This window comes from Sebastes umbrosus, chromosome 13 (assembly GCF_015220745.1).
Source record: "Sebastes umbrosus isolate fSebUmb1 chromosome 13, fSebUmb1.pri, whole genome shotgun sequence".
NCBI lineage: Eukaryota > Metazoa > Chordata > Actinopteri > Perciformes > Sebastidae > Sebastes > Sebastes umbrosus.
The window spans coordinates 12,825,732-12,838,948 of NC_051281.1; the positions used below are offsets into that span (position 1 = coordinate 12,825,732).

At 37.5% G+C, this 13,217-nt stretch overlaps 1 protein-coding gene across 1 annotated transcript; it reads left to right on the forward strand.

The window, feature by feature from the left end:
• The first annotated feature begins 1,349 nt into the window (after window positions 1-1,349).
• On the forward strand, window positions 1,350-11,949 carry LOC119500616 (sorting nexin-4-like). Its single transcript, XM_037790442.1, has 14 exons — window positions 1,350-1,528; window positions 3,323-3,447; window positions 4,279-4,420; window positions 4,610-4,759; window positions 5,550-5,597; window positions 5,852-5,907; window positions 6,219-6,291; window positions 6,642-6,703; window positions 7,253-7,318; window positions 7,553-7,642; window positions 8,326-8,425; window positions 8,610-8,755; window positions 9,462-9,576; window positions 9,737-11,949. The coding sequence occupies exons 1-14, from the start codon at window positions 1,424-1,426 to the stop codon at window positions 9,782-9,784; spliced, it is 1,326 nt and encodes a 441-aa protein (XP_037646370.1). The 5' UTR covers window positions 1,350-1,423; the 3' UTR covers window positions 9,785-11,949.
• Window positions 11,950-13,217: the final 1,268 nt, after the last annotated feature.

The window sequence follows — 13,217 nt, forward strand, 5'->3', positions numbered from 1 at the left end:
CCAAACCAAAATCCCACCAGTAGATGTCAGCCTTACCCAAAGGAAGGCGTCAAATGAAAGATGCAAATAATGCCACAGGAGGGTATTGGGTTCACCAAGTCAGCACAGCTGCCTGGAAACTTTAAGAAGCTATCAATTTATCTGCTTCAAATGTGCACCAGTTTCAACCATAATCATGTTGGCTAATCCCATGCATTTTGCAATACCTGCAAATTAACACAGGGGAATTACAGATCTGTTGCTGAATTGAAGCTAAAGTAAGACTTTATGTGGTCACTTGCAATGCTGGAGCAATTTCAGTACAAAGTCAAGGTCTGATTACTTGCACTCAGTTTATCTTTACCTCTATCTCAGGGGTCTGCAACCTGCGGCTCTGGAGCCACATACGGCTCTTCAGCTCCTCTCCAGTGGCTCCCTGTGGATTTATAAAAATGGAAATGAATAACTGTTTATTGTTTACATTTTCATTTTCATTTATCATTGTTGTAGGTCTATGGTACGACGGAGTATTAGGGCCACATTGAGGAAAAATAAATCTGAGATTTCAAGAATAAAGTCATAATATTATAAAGTAGTAATTTTACGTGTTATTTTCTTTTTTTCTCATAAAGTTATGACTTTATTCTCGTAATATTACGACTTTTTTTCCCTCAATGTGGCCCTAATACTCAGTAATACTAGCTACTTAGCTCTTTGGCCCTCACTGCAGTAGACTTATATACTATATACTTAGACTATAAACTGTGTTTCCTTCATCACAATGCTCAAATGTTTTGAGGCTCCAGACAGATTTTTTTTTTTTTTTTGGCTGAAATGGCTCTTTTGATAGTAAAGGTTGCTGACCCCTGGCCTAACTGAATTGTTGCATTTGAGATATAATAATGTTTTAAATCAAACCTCAAAACGCACTTTTATTCCTTGGCTTTTGGCTTGGCTCGGCATGAGAGTTGACTATTTTAATCCTTTTTCCTTTCCCATTGGTCTTAACGCTTTTATTATTTTAATGTCCTGTTGGTTTTTAAGTTGGTCTTAGTGTTTTATTGTGTTGTTTTTATGTTTTTTAATGTATGATTGGTCAACTTTTGTTGTTTTTAAATATGCTTTATAAATAAATTTGGATTGGATTGGATTTTACTCTGGATAATAACATTTATTCAATAATTTATAAATGTATTTATTATTTGTATTATTATTATTATTATTATTATTATTAATAATAATAATAATAATAATATTAATAATATTGGTATTATATTATTATTAATTATTAATTATTAATATTAATAATATATATATATTTTTTATTTGGATCAAAAATCCTAGGCTAGTAGTCACTGTCCTAAGTGTGAACCGCGCATGCGCAGAGCAGAGGCAGCAGCCTGCCAGCTCAGCTGACAACAAGCAGCAGCTCGTCTACAACCAGATGATGATGGCAGACTCTGCAAGTATCCAAGAAGAAGAAGTAGTAGCAGTGATTGGAAACACCGACATCACCTCAACAGAATCCGAGAACAACCTCATAAACACGGTCGTGCTTTTTGTTCTTCTCTCTCAAACATTTTGTAGGAGTTTAAAGTAGTGTTTACTTCTGAGTGAAAACTTTCCCACAACAGGCCTAACCTAGTTTCAGTTAGCTAGGTTGCTAGGTTGCTAGGTTGCTAGGTAGCAAGTCTGCATGCTAAACCTTAAAGTTGAGCTTAGTTTAAATTAGCCATGTTTGTGTCCTGCAAGTCCTGTCTTTAATTGCTTTTGTTTCTAGTGAGAAAGGACAATTTCCAAGCACATAAGCAACCACTTGTTTAGTGCTTAATGGTGCTAGTATTGCCCTGTGTTGTCTTGTGACACGTCTGTCATAACTGTGTTGACGTTACAGTAAGTCCCATCACTCTGTGTCCATCTGGTTTCATGCCTGTCAGTCTTTTTTTTATAATACAATACAACTTTGTTGTTCACAGGAGTGGAAATGTGTCTTTTTTGTAGTCCCTGAGAACTTTTCATCTATTATTCGGATCTCCATTAGTTGTGTCTGAAGCCCAGCTGTTCTTCCTGGAGTCCACTTAAATCACTTTGAACTGTTTTAGGCTACATTTCAGTTCACAATCACACTACAATCTTTACCAACAATGACCACAACATCAAAAGCGACAGCAACAAAAACACAACAATATATAAGACACAACACAGGACCTATAGGTTCAAGTTAATAGAGGTAGATATGATTCATTAGTGGTTGGACCATAGCATATTATGTCAAAATACAAAAACAGAACAAGCAACTTCTTTTACCATAAGTATTAACAGGATTTTGTATTTATCCAACATTAAACTTTTTATGATTTGATGTTAGCTAAGTATCAGCAGACACAGAGAGCTGTTCAGCTAGGAGATGTTTTTTCAATAATATTTTAAATAGATTTTTGCTATTTTCTTGAATGACATGATCTTGAACTACACTTACCCTGCACACACCTGTATGTTCAGCTGATATATATACAGTATATTTTTTGATGCTCTCCCTCCTATATTTGTCACATAGCTTTAATGTCTAATGTCTAATAATGTGGGATATATAGGGAACACACAAACACACTGTTTTTAAAGTCACATGCCTTGAAATTCATGGATTTGGTCAAATTTAAAACCGCAATAATTATGTTCAAAGCAAGACATAATTCACTTCTGGGCAATATTCAAAAAAATGTTTTGTTACAGGGAGGTAGGGGTTATTATTTAAGAGGAAAATTGAATTTTAAAAAGCATTGTGTTCGTACAACAAAGAAGAGTATGTGTATTTCAGTCTGTGGTGTGGATTTGCGGAATGGGTTAGGTGATGGGTTGAAGCGGAGCACAAATATAAATCAATTTAAAAAGCTATACAAAAAATATATTTTTTGGAGGTATATGGTTGTGGAAGAGTTGTGATAAGGGTTAGGTTAAGGGTTGATTTATATCTACTTTTTAACTCTGGATGGATATGTGGGTTGTAAATAAACTTGGGATGCTGTTCATATATTTAATTTGGGATGTAAATAAATCTGGGATAGTTTATATATTATATTATATTATATATTATATTATCATTCCATAATATATGAGTTAATGGAGGAGAAGTGAGAAAGGGGTATAGGAAAATATAAGTTTTACTGCTACTTACTCCTTTTCAGACACTATTACTCTTGTTTTGTTTATTATTTTGTATCTGTTTTTATTTATTTTTATGTTCGAAATAAAGTCATTCATTCATTCATTCAATGTTATACTTTCCCTTTCATCGACTGCCTTTTTTCTCATGCTCACACATTATTTGTTCTTGTCTGTGTAGATGGTGGAAAGAGGGACAGCTCTGTTGAGAAAAATGGAGATAAATGTGTCGGAGGCAGAGAAGAGAACCGGAAAGAACACGGTTAACATGCAGGAAACCTACACAGTCTACCTCATAGAAACACGGTAGGTCGTAACTTAGATTGTCTGGTTGTCTGCTGCCATTTAACGGCCTTTTCTACTTTGTGCAATACATGAACAACTTTCAGTTTCTTCACCCTGGTTGTGACATTAGTGTTACAGCATACGCAAAACAACTTGGTGAAGCAGAGAAAAAAAAACAGCAGTTACAAGATGAGTAGAGTGGGACTGCTTACTCCAACATTTCATCAATATTTAAAGCACACAGGGCATATTTGCTTTATCTTGCACAATGTTATTTCATAGTGTCCTTAGAGTAATTAAGTCAAATACTTCCTCGAAGGGGATGCACTTTGGCAACCTCTAACAGGGCTGTGAATCTCTGGGTATCTTATTATTTGATTGGACTTTAATGCTCTTGGGGCTTTGATTTGATTACTAAAAGAGAAATTAGCCTTTTGTGCTTATTTAAGCCGGTTAAACGAAACAAGATCAAGGAGCAGAATTGCTTGCACTGATTACTTCATTACTTTGTCAGACCCCCTACTCTTCCAAAATAATTTGTCCTCATTACTTGACTATTTAGCTGGCACTTAGGGAGCTCTCAGGATTCCAATTAAGAAACTTTGTCCATAGGTGCTGAATCGTTTAATCGCTATGCCTCCGACATGATTATTTCCCCTCACCCCCTACTCAAGAAAAGGCCGCTGGCAAAGTCAAAGTTAGATGTGAAATGTTGCTCATTCTGTGTCTCAAGTTGCTTTGATCAAGAACAGTCGCTGAAATGTCCTACCACTCCTATCACTATCTATCTTCTACCACTTCTATGATGACACCTCATAACAATACTATTTATTCCCATTCCTTTGTCTGCAGACCAGCTGAAACTGTTCCAGAGGGAGGTACGCCTGCCACACCTGACACTTTGTGGAGACGCTACAGCGAGTTTGAATTGCTCAGAACATTCCTCCTGGTCACCTACCCTTACATCATCATCCCTCCACTACCGGAGAAAAGGGTGAGTGACACATACTGTAGGTGGAAGGAGACTTTTGTTTTAATTACTTCATCTGTAGTTAGTTAATGACATTTATTTAGTCTTTGTTTCATAGTCTCTGTTTCTTCCTGGTAGTAGATGGTATACACCATTGTCTTTTGAGTTGGTATTCACACTTCTATTTTAATCCCTGGATTGTGCCTCTTGCAGGCAGAGTTTGTGTGGCACAAGCTGTCAGCAGACAACCTCGACCCAGACTTTGTTGAGCGACGGAGAGTCGGTCTGGAAAACTTCCTGCTGCGCGTTGCATCGCATCCTGTCCTTTCTAACGACAAGATCTTCTTCCTCTTTCTGACAGAGGTTAGCACTTACTCATTATGTTCCACGTAATGTTCCATTGAATTTTTCTGCCTTACATATGCAAACATGCACACGCTCAAACTGATTTCAAATTGACAATAGCATTGTGGCAAAACAATGCACGAGGCTGCGCTGGTGGGAGGATACAGACAAAGAAGAAGAAGAAGTATGAAAGGGCAGTTCCAGTCAGAAGAGATGTCGCGCTGCAGTGGAAAAGATGGAGGCTGAACTTTGTTATTGTAGGAGCCCTCTGCAATGACACCTCCTGCAGCACCCACACAGTGATCTCACTGACATGAATAAGAAAGCCTTATGTACGCATTTACAGATTTGTCGACACATCTACAAATCTCGATACATTTGCAAATCTGAAAACAGATTTGGAGATATTTTTTTTTATACATTTACAAATGTGATAACGCACATAGATCCTAAATACACATTTGCAGATTCCTGTACAAATTCACAAATCTCAGTACGCATTTAGAGATTCTTTTACACATTTACAAATCTGATAAGGCACACCCGGGTTGAGATACAGTTACACAACTCTCCACACACATTTGCAAATAGATTTGATACGTTAATGGCCCCATATACCTTTAACTGAACTTCTGGTTTTGTGTTTCATGTTCTTCCTGTAGCCTGTAGCAATGTGCTCAATCCAGCGCAACCCGTTGTGATGTTTTGTTATAGTGCAATTGTCTGCTGGAAAGCCCCATTTTCACACAGTGTGGTTGATAATCCTGTCTATCATGTGTCCCGTCATCTGTCAATCATCTGTCCTCAGGAGAAAGGATGGAGGGAGGCGGTTTTGGAGACCGGTTTCCAAGACAAGGTATACAGTTAGTCGATCTTTATCTCCTTCACACCACACTAGTTGGATAGTGCACGTCTAACTGTTTTACAAACATCCATGAAGTTCCTCTGTTGCTGAATTGCTTGACTGAGAATTTTGTTGTGAAATTGTCAGTGTTTCAGTCACTTGATGAGCAAACTGGATCATATCAGAAGCACCTCCTCATGAATTCTCCTGTTTACCAAAATATAACACTGTTAACATACTGTATGTGTAATTCTGTTTCCCACCAGGTTGACTCCAAACTAAAGTCTGTGAGTGCCATGTTAAGAGTCAAGAACCCTGACAAGTAAGTATAAAACAGACAGAACAAAAGTGTACTTTTCATTGGTTTGCCTATGAAACATTTTACCAAGATTTATACAAAGCAGGAGATTCAGTCAGATTACTGAATTATTGTAAAATAGCCTCTTAAGAGTTGTTAATGAGTAGACAGACTTCATTAAAAATGAATGATCCCAGTAGCAAAACAGGTAGTAAGAGGTATGATAATTAGAGTTTTCTCATTAGAAAACCATCTCACGTTAGAGCAACACAAAGAAATGCTTAGATACGGTTAAACACTGTTTGAGTTCTGATCCATGTTGTTGTGTTCTCCAGGCGATTCACAGCACTGAAACAGTACAGTGATGAACTGAACACTGTCATCTCTCAGTTACTGAGGGTGCGGGCGGTGAGTTTTGGCATTTGCAAAACACACACACTCCCCTATACCTATATTTAACTGTGTGCTTATGTTTGACCTGTGGTTTACATTTTTTTTTGCATACTGTTGTTTAACATGGGTATCCATATTTCACTGACATTTAGTCTGCCAACTCCTGAGACAAATATCTGGGTCTTTAGCTCGCTAGATTTTTTATTTTCATCATGCATTTTGGCTTGGCCAAGTAGCACACAGTCAGCTTGTGTGGGCTCCCGTTCTTTGAGCGCTGCCTACATTTATTTATGAACTAGCATTATTCTGGATATATGTTTCTGACTATCCATAATGTAATAATGATTGATTTGTCTTTATTCTAGAAAGTAGCAGACCGGCTGTATGGAGTTTACAAAGTCCACGGTAACTACGGCAGAGTCTTTAGGTGAGAAAGACCTGTTCTGTTGTTAGTGCATTTCTACATAAATAAAATCATAGTTTTGGCCTAAAAGAGGGCATTTATTTAAACGAAATAAAGCAACAACAAGCCCTATGTTCAAATTAAAACACAGTTGGTGCATATACTGTACCCAGATACCTTTGATCTACACAGTTGCTTATAGAAACATGTAAGCCACATCATATTTTACATCAGATTGAATTTCATAATTTCATTTTCCCTCGTGTCTGTAAGGATTTAGTATTTTTTGGCATAAAGAAACAGAGGTACACTTCTTCTACATGTAGTATACATACTGATGAATTCAGTATTAAAAGGGGGCCGCAGGGTAATTCCTTCATTCATGGAGATGCCATATTTTGTCTTCACCATTTTCTTTTGTTTCTGTATTATTTTGACCTGAAATAGTATATGTGAGATGCTCAGCTAAAGATTTTTGAAGCTTCGAGAGGAATTTTGTAAATAAAAAAATAAATAATGACATATACATTCATGAGCAGACTTTAAGTACGCCTGAATTTGTTGTGTCTCCAGTGAGTGGAGTGCTATTGAAAAAGAGATGGGAGACGGACTACAGAGTGCCGGCCACCACATGGACACGTAAGTAGACTATAGATGCACTTTCAGCTAGTGTACACGCTCATAGACTCAAACTGTTGCTCACACTTAAATGTGTTTAATAAAGCAGTAATAGACTTAAACACATTTTCAGCCATACTGCTTTTCTTTTGCATTGGTTCTCTTCAATTCATGAGCATGCATTGTTATGCGACAGTGGCAAGGAAAAACTCCCCTTGAGTGTGTAGACACCTTATGAATGTGACTTGTGTACAGGTACGCTGCATCAATAGATGACATTCTGGAGGAAGAAGAGCACTATGCAGACCAACTGAAAGAATACCTTTTCTACACTGACGCTGTCAGGTAAGTGTTTAGAGAGACATATCTATACCGGGCCCGACAAGAAGCTGTCACGTATTATCAGTTAATTTATGCTCTCATCGGTATTAACAAACGATCAGAATAGATCAGCACACTTCATTACCATTTGGTTTGAAGAAATAGCACCATATGTGTTGAAGTGGAATTGACGTTAAAGCATCACATGTCTCCAGATGGACTACACAGTCCTGAACATTGTAAAAACCAGACTCCAATGAGCGGAGTTGAACAGAGTCACAGTAAACAAAAGTGAAATAATGTTTCATGCATGCGTACTTTCACTCTTTTCTGAGGCGGGTTTTAGAGCTGCCTGTTACAAAAGTACAACACTCGCTTGTTGTGCTTCCGTCTCATGCTGCCATTCTTCTATATCTTTCTATTCAAAACAAGGCGGCATGCAGCAGCGCCAATGCAAATGCTTTATAGCATATGTAAACCATCTTTCAACAGAGCACACAATGCAGACCTGCAGTTGTCAACAAGCACTGATGTTTCCTTGCTATGATGATATCTCTAGTATTTGTGGAAATGGAAGCATCATTTCTCTTTGATTGTTTGTAATATTAGTATCAGGGTGCAACAATACAATAGGACTACATATTTTTCAACTTTTAAAAAAATGTTTCAATTTCTGTGTGTGTGTGTGTGTGTGTTTGTGAATTAAGGTCAGTGTGTAGGAAACATGATTTGATCCAGTATGAGCTGGAGATGGTAGCTCAGGACCTCGTCACAAAGAAACAACAGAAAGAAGAGCTGGTTACCGGGGTAACGCACTAACACTCACACACTCGCTTTATTATCTTTCACTTTCTCCAAGTCAATTGTCTAAATTGTGCATGAATATGCATATAAATTAACAGAAATAGGTGTGTATTTATAAACATTTTTGTGATCTGATTTGATAAAAACATCAGTGAATCAATTAATTTGTTTGTGTCTGTGTGTGCAGACAGTACGCGTCTTTTCTCTGAAGGGGATGACCAGTAAACTGTTCGGCCAAGAGAGCCAGGAGCAGAGGGACAGCAGGTTGGCAGTGCTGGAGCAGAGCATCCAGGACGGAGATAGAACACTCAAGGAGAAGAACACAGAGTGCCAGTAAGCTCAACACCAATGAATCAATCCTCCACCGTCTTCTAATTTGTCTGTCTTTTAAATGTATTCCACTCTTTGTCTGGAAATACAGTATATCCTCTGTCTGATTACTTTTTCCAAGCACAAAGCGGTGGATGGAGTTACTCTCTTAAAGTCTGAATCATAGGTCAGGTAGCCAACAGTCAAAATCAAATATTATATATGAATAAAAAGACATCAGGCTACAGTAATCTCAGAGTAGCTATTTTTTTTATTTTTTTTACGATTATTAATATTTTTATTTTATTTATTTTTTTGTTTTATCTTTTTCAGTTTTTCTATTTCCTTTCTTTTTCTATTACTATTCAGGTATATTATAGATATTTTCTCTGTATTGTTGTCTATTATTTTAAATGACTATCTTCTGTTGTCAGCTGTGGTTTTCTGTTTGTTTGTTTTTTGTGTGAGCAGATGGATGTGTTGTGACACGGGTGGGCGTTGTTGAGAAAAACAATAATCCTTTCCCAGTAACTGTTTTATTCATCATTTACAATCAATAAAAACACATTTGAATTTAAATAAATATTACTATAGTCATTTTGAAAACAGAAAACTACCACATTGTTTGTTCTTCCTCCTTTACCATGACTTCTATTTCTCCCCCACCTCTACTCTTCCACTCTAAATGACTGACAACAGCATGTGTCTTTGTTTGTGATTGTGTCTTCAGAGAGTTTGTGCGAACAGCCTGGGAAGACATCGAACGCTTTAAGGAACAGAAGGACAGAGATTTGCGCGAAGCACTAATCAGCTATGCCATTATGCAGATCAGCATGTGTAAGAAGGTATGGGGTCTCTTTCCTACAGTGTGTTTGTTCTTTGTATACTTGCCTGCTTAAAAAATGTCAGGCGTTCAGTGGTTCTGCTCTCCATCTGTTTTTCTTAAAGATTGTCTTGTTTTTGCTCTCTTTCCACTCTTGTTCTGTCACTCCATCACTGTCTCAGGGAATCCAGGTGTGGTCCAACGCCAAGGACTGTTTCAACAAAATGTGAGCCACTTTCCAGCCAATCACTCTCTTGCACCAAAACAATAGTCAGAGTGGGACCATCAGACAGTTGTTGAACTGCAGTCTTATGGAGATGGACCATGGGAGCCCAAATACTGCCCTCACTTTGTTTGCTATGCTGAATGATTCTCTGTCTCTTTCTCTATCTCTCTCTCTCTCTCTCTCTCGCTCTCTCTCTCACATTTATTTTGAACAAGCTTCCAAGTCAGAGTCATTTAGTGGATCCCAGCCTTTTAAATCAAAGTGTCTTAACAGAACCATTCTCATGGCATTCTGCTGATGTAACTTTCATTCTGCAGATGATCCACATTTTCAGTACTTTGTTGCACGGCTGACAGCATGTCCAAGAGAAAAATCCTGCACTAATAATGCCTGATAGTTGCACTTTGGGAACGGCTGTGCAGTGTATTTCGGTTGTTACACTTCTCTCGACTTATCTCTCACCCTGAAAATAAGGAATATTTAGTCATGAGAAGCTGCACAGGTTCATTTGACTCTTTTTAGAGTTACCTGCCTTAGAGAAGTTGAAACAAACTGTATTTTGTGCCTTTCCATGTTTTACTTTTAGAGACTATGCTCTCTCTCTGATGACTATATTTTAAAAGGAAACAGAGTGGAAAAAAATAGTACAGCATCGAGCTTGTTTGGTTTAATTTTGACACATGAATGATCACTTCACTATAGGATTTAACTTTTACTTTGATATTTCAATCCAATATCATAGTGTGTAATGGATCTGCCTGTCTCCCAGAGGATAGCATGTCAGTGTCACGTTTTGCCACGCCGAGGCGTGAATATTACATGCATGTATGAAGGTGCTGTACCAGCAGGGGGCAACAAAACCACTTAGTTAGGTTTAGGAAAAAAACTCATGGTTGGGTTTAATATAAGTATGTAAAACACACATCACAAACGTCACTAACGTAGCTTACAAAATAAAAAACACCGCACTCCTGGTTGAAAGTCCTGCGTTTGTGAAGAACGGCATTCTTATTACACGCTTTTGCCTCGCACATTACCGTGTCATTCACACGCCTTTTTCTGCAAAAATTCCAATTGTCTTTCTGCAAGAGCATCTATAAAACTAGTCCCAGGCTTCCTAAATGTAGCAGAACTGTGCAGGGAAATAAAAGGGGAGACATTAGGGAAATCAATCTGTGAATTGTTGCCAGGAATTATTTCCAGAAGAATACTTCTACCACTACTTCTTCTCAGCCTCAAATAGTAGAACCTTTTGAAAGTCTAGTTGATAAAAATCTGATTGTAAAGGCAAGGGAACATGGACCACGCTTTAGGAAGTCACTACACATTCACTTCCTTTTCTTCTTCTTCTTCCTGAAATAATTTCATACACTTCACGCTGAAGTCAATCTTTATGCTGTTATTGATCGATAGCCGACCAAAGTGCTTATGACCAAGTAGTCTGTATAGTGCAGATCACAGGAGAGGGGTTGAGGAACTTGGGGTAGTTTTGGTAATTGATGGATTGTTTTTCGTTTTGTGCCAAAAGCAAAGAGCCATGAGTAACATACAGTCAAGAAGGCCTCATGGCGTTTTGGTTACAGTACAGCTCCTTGAACTCCTTAGTGGAGGCTGTTTTTTTGACACCCCTACAAACTACCTTATCTACCAAGTGCAACCATAAGTGTTATTAAAATCAGCAAAACTTTTCTTTGCTGTCAAGCTTTATAGCCTTAATACGAACATTGGTTTTGTACAATAGGGTAGTTTGACCCTCTCTGCACACTGTCAATGTGCCTCACCCCTTTTTCTGATGTTAAGTTACTGCACCAAATAATAGACATGAGCTCCAAGCGTGCCTCAGGTCAATGTTTATGGAAAATACTGACCAAATAGTTTGAAAACGTTAACTACAGATATGTTGAATTCTCAAATTCTGATCTCAATACATATGCTTTACATGCACAATACATGTGGCTTCCTTAATGATGTCCTTCTGAGGAGGAAAGATTGTTGTAAAAGTTGTGCAGAGATTACTTTCCTTTCAGAATAAACAATCAGTTTACTGAAATAATTCCAAATTGAGGCTTTATGTATGTTTTTATAATAAACGTGTTCAATGAGAGATTGTTTTTATGTGGATGTAATCATTGTGCTAAGACACTAATAAACATATTTCTTTTTTTAAACCATTTTCTTTGCATTTTTATAACAAATAATATACAAATGAGTCAAAGGTGATGCTGAAAGCTATAAGACAATATGTGATGCGTCTGGTTTCACACCATGTTTACAGATTACTGAGCCAGGATATTTGAACTTGGTCACATGGCATTTCATTCGTCCTTGTGGCTAAAAGATAAAATAAACTGTCTTTTAATGAGCACAATCTAAAGGTCAGACTTGTAGGTCATGTGTCAAAATAACACACAGCCTCGCCCCTATGCAGGGCTTTTTTTTATTTGTTTCCATGACCCCTGTTGTGATGGTACATGAGTCAGATGGACGTGTGTTTACACTTGTGACGTTGCATTGATGCCTGTCTCGTCCCACCATGCATGAATTATCAAATCACACAGGAATAGTTATTTGTTTAGAAAACAAAAAAACAGTAGTAATATACTGCTTCCATAGTAGATACATGCATCAACTGTTTAATATCTATACTTTTCTTAAACTACATGCATAATTCTTAAGTATAAATAATGAGGTAATGGGGAAAAACACATTTTTTTTTTAATTTATGGTGTTATTGGGGAGGAAAAATGAGTCCTTTTAATTTACAGTTTGGCCTTCGCCAAGGTATTTTATTATCAGCCACTGGAGAGAAAAAATTATTAAAAACTCTTGAATGAGGAATTCAATACAACTTAGTTAAATATGTGCTTTGTTTGTTATTAAAGGATTTAACAGATGCACCCCTCCCTTCAACATGTACAATATGAAAAACAGCTGAGATATAGGCCTAAAGATAATGAGGAAAACTAAGGAAATTCGCCCTATGGTGTTTTAAATGCAATTATCTCAACTTGTCAAAAGTTCCTTTTATATATTTGCACACTGCAGTTCTGCAGGACTACACAAAGCCAGGACCTTCTAATGCCTACTGGGATTTGAACGCCTCATATGGAAACTATTGGTTGGAGGAGTGAACTATAGGAAATGATGAATGAATGTCGCCACCTGCTGATCAATACCAGTAGTAGGATTTCAATTTGGCACAGAGGAGATTTAATGAAGTGGTAATGACAAGGAGAGGAGAGGAGCCTGAGGAAACGAAAGCAACATGCTCTCTCTTTTAGTTTTCAGATCCACCTACTGGCTGAGCTGCTTTGCAATGAGCTCATGTGTGGTTGTCTCAAATGGAAACCTAACATTAATTCAACATTAAAAACAGACCAAAAACCTTAACATTTAGAAAAACCTGTAATTCAGTGTTCTCTTCAGAAACCTGATAT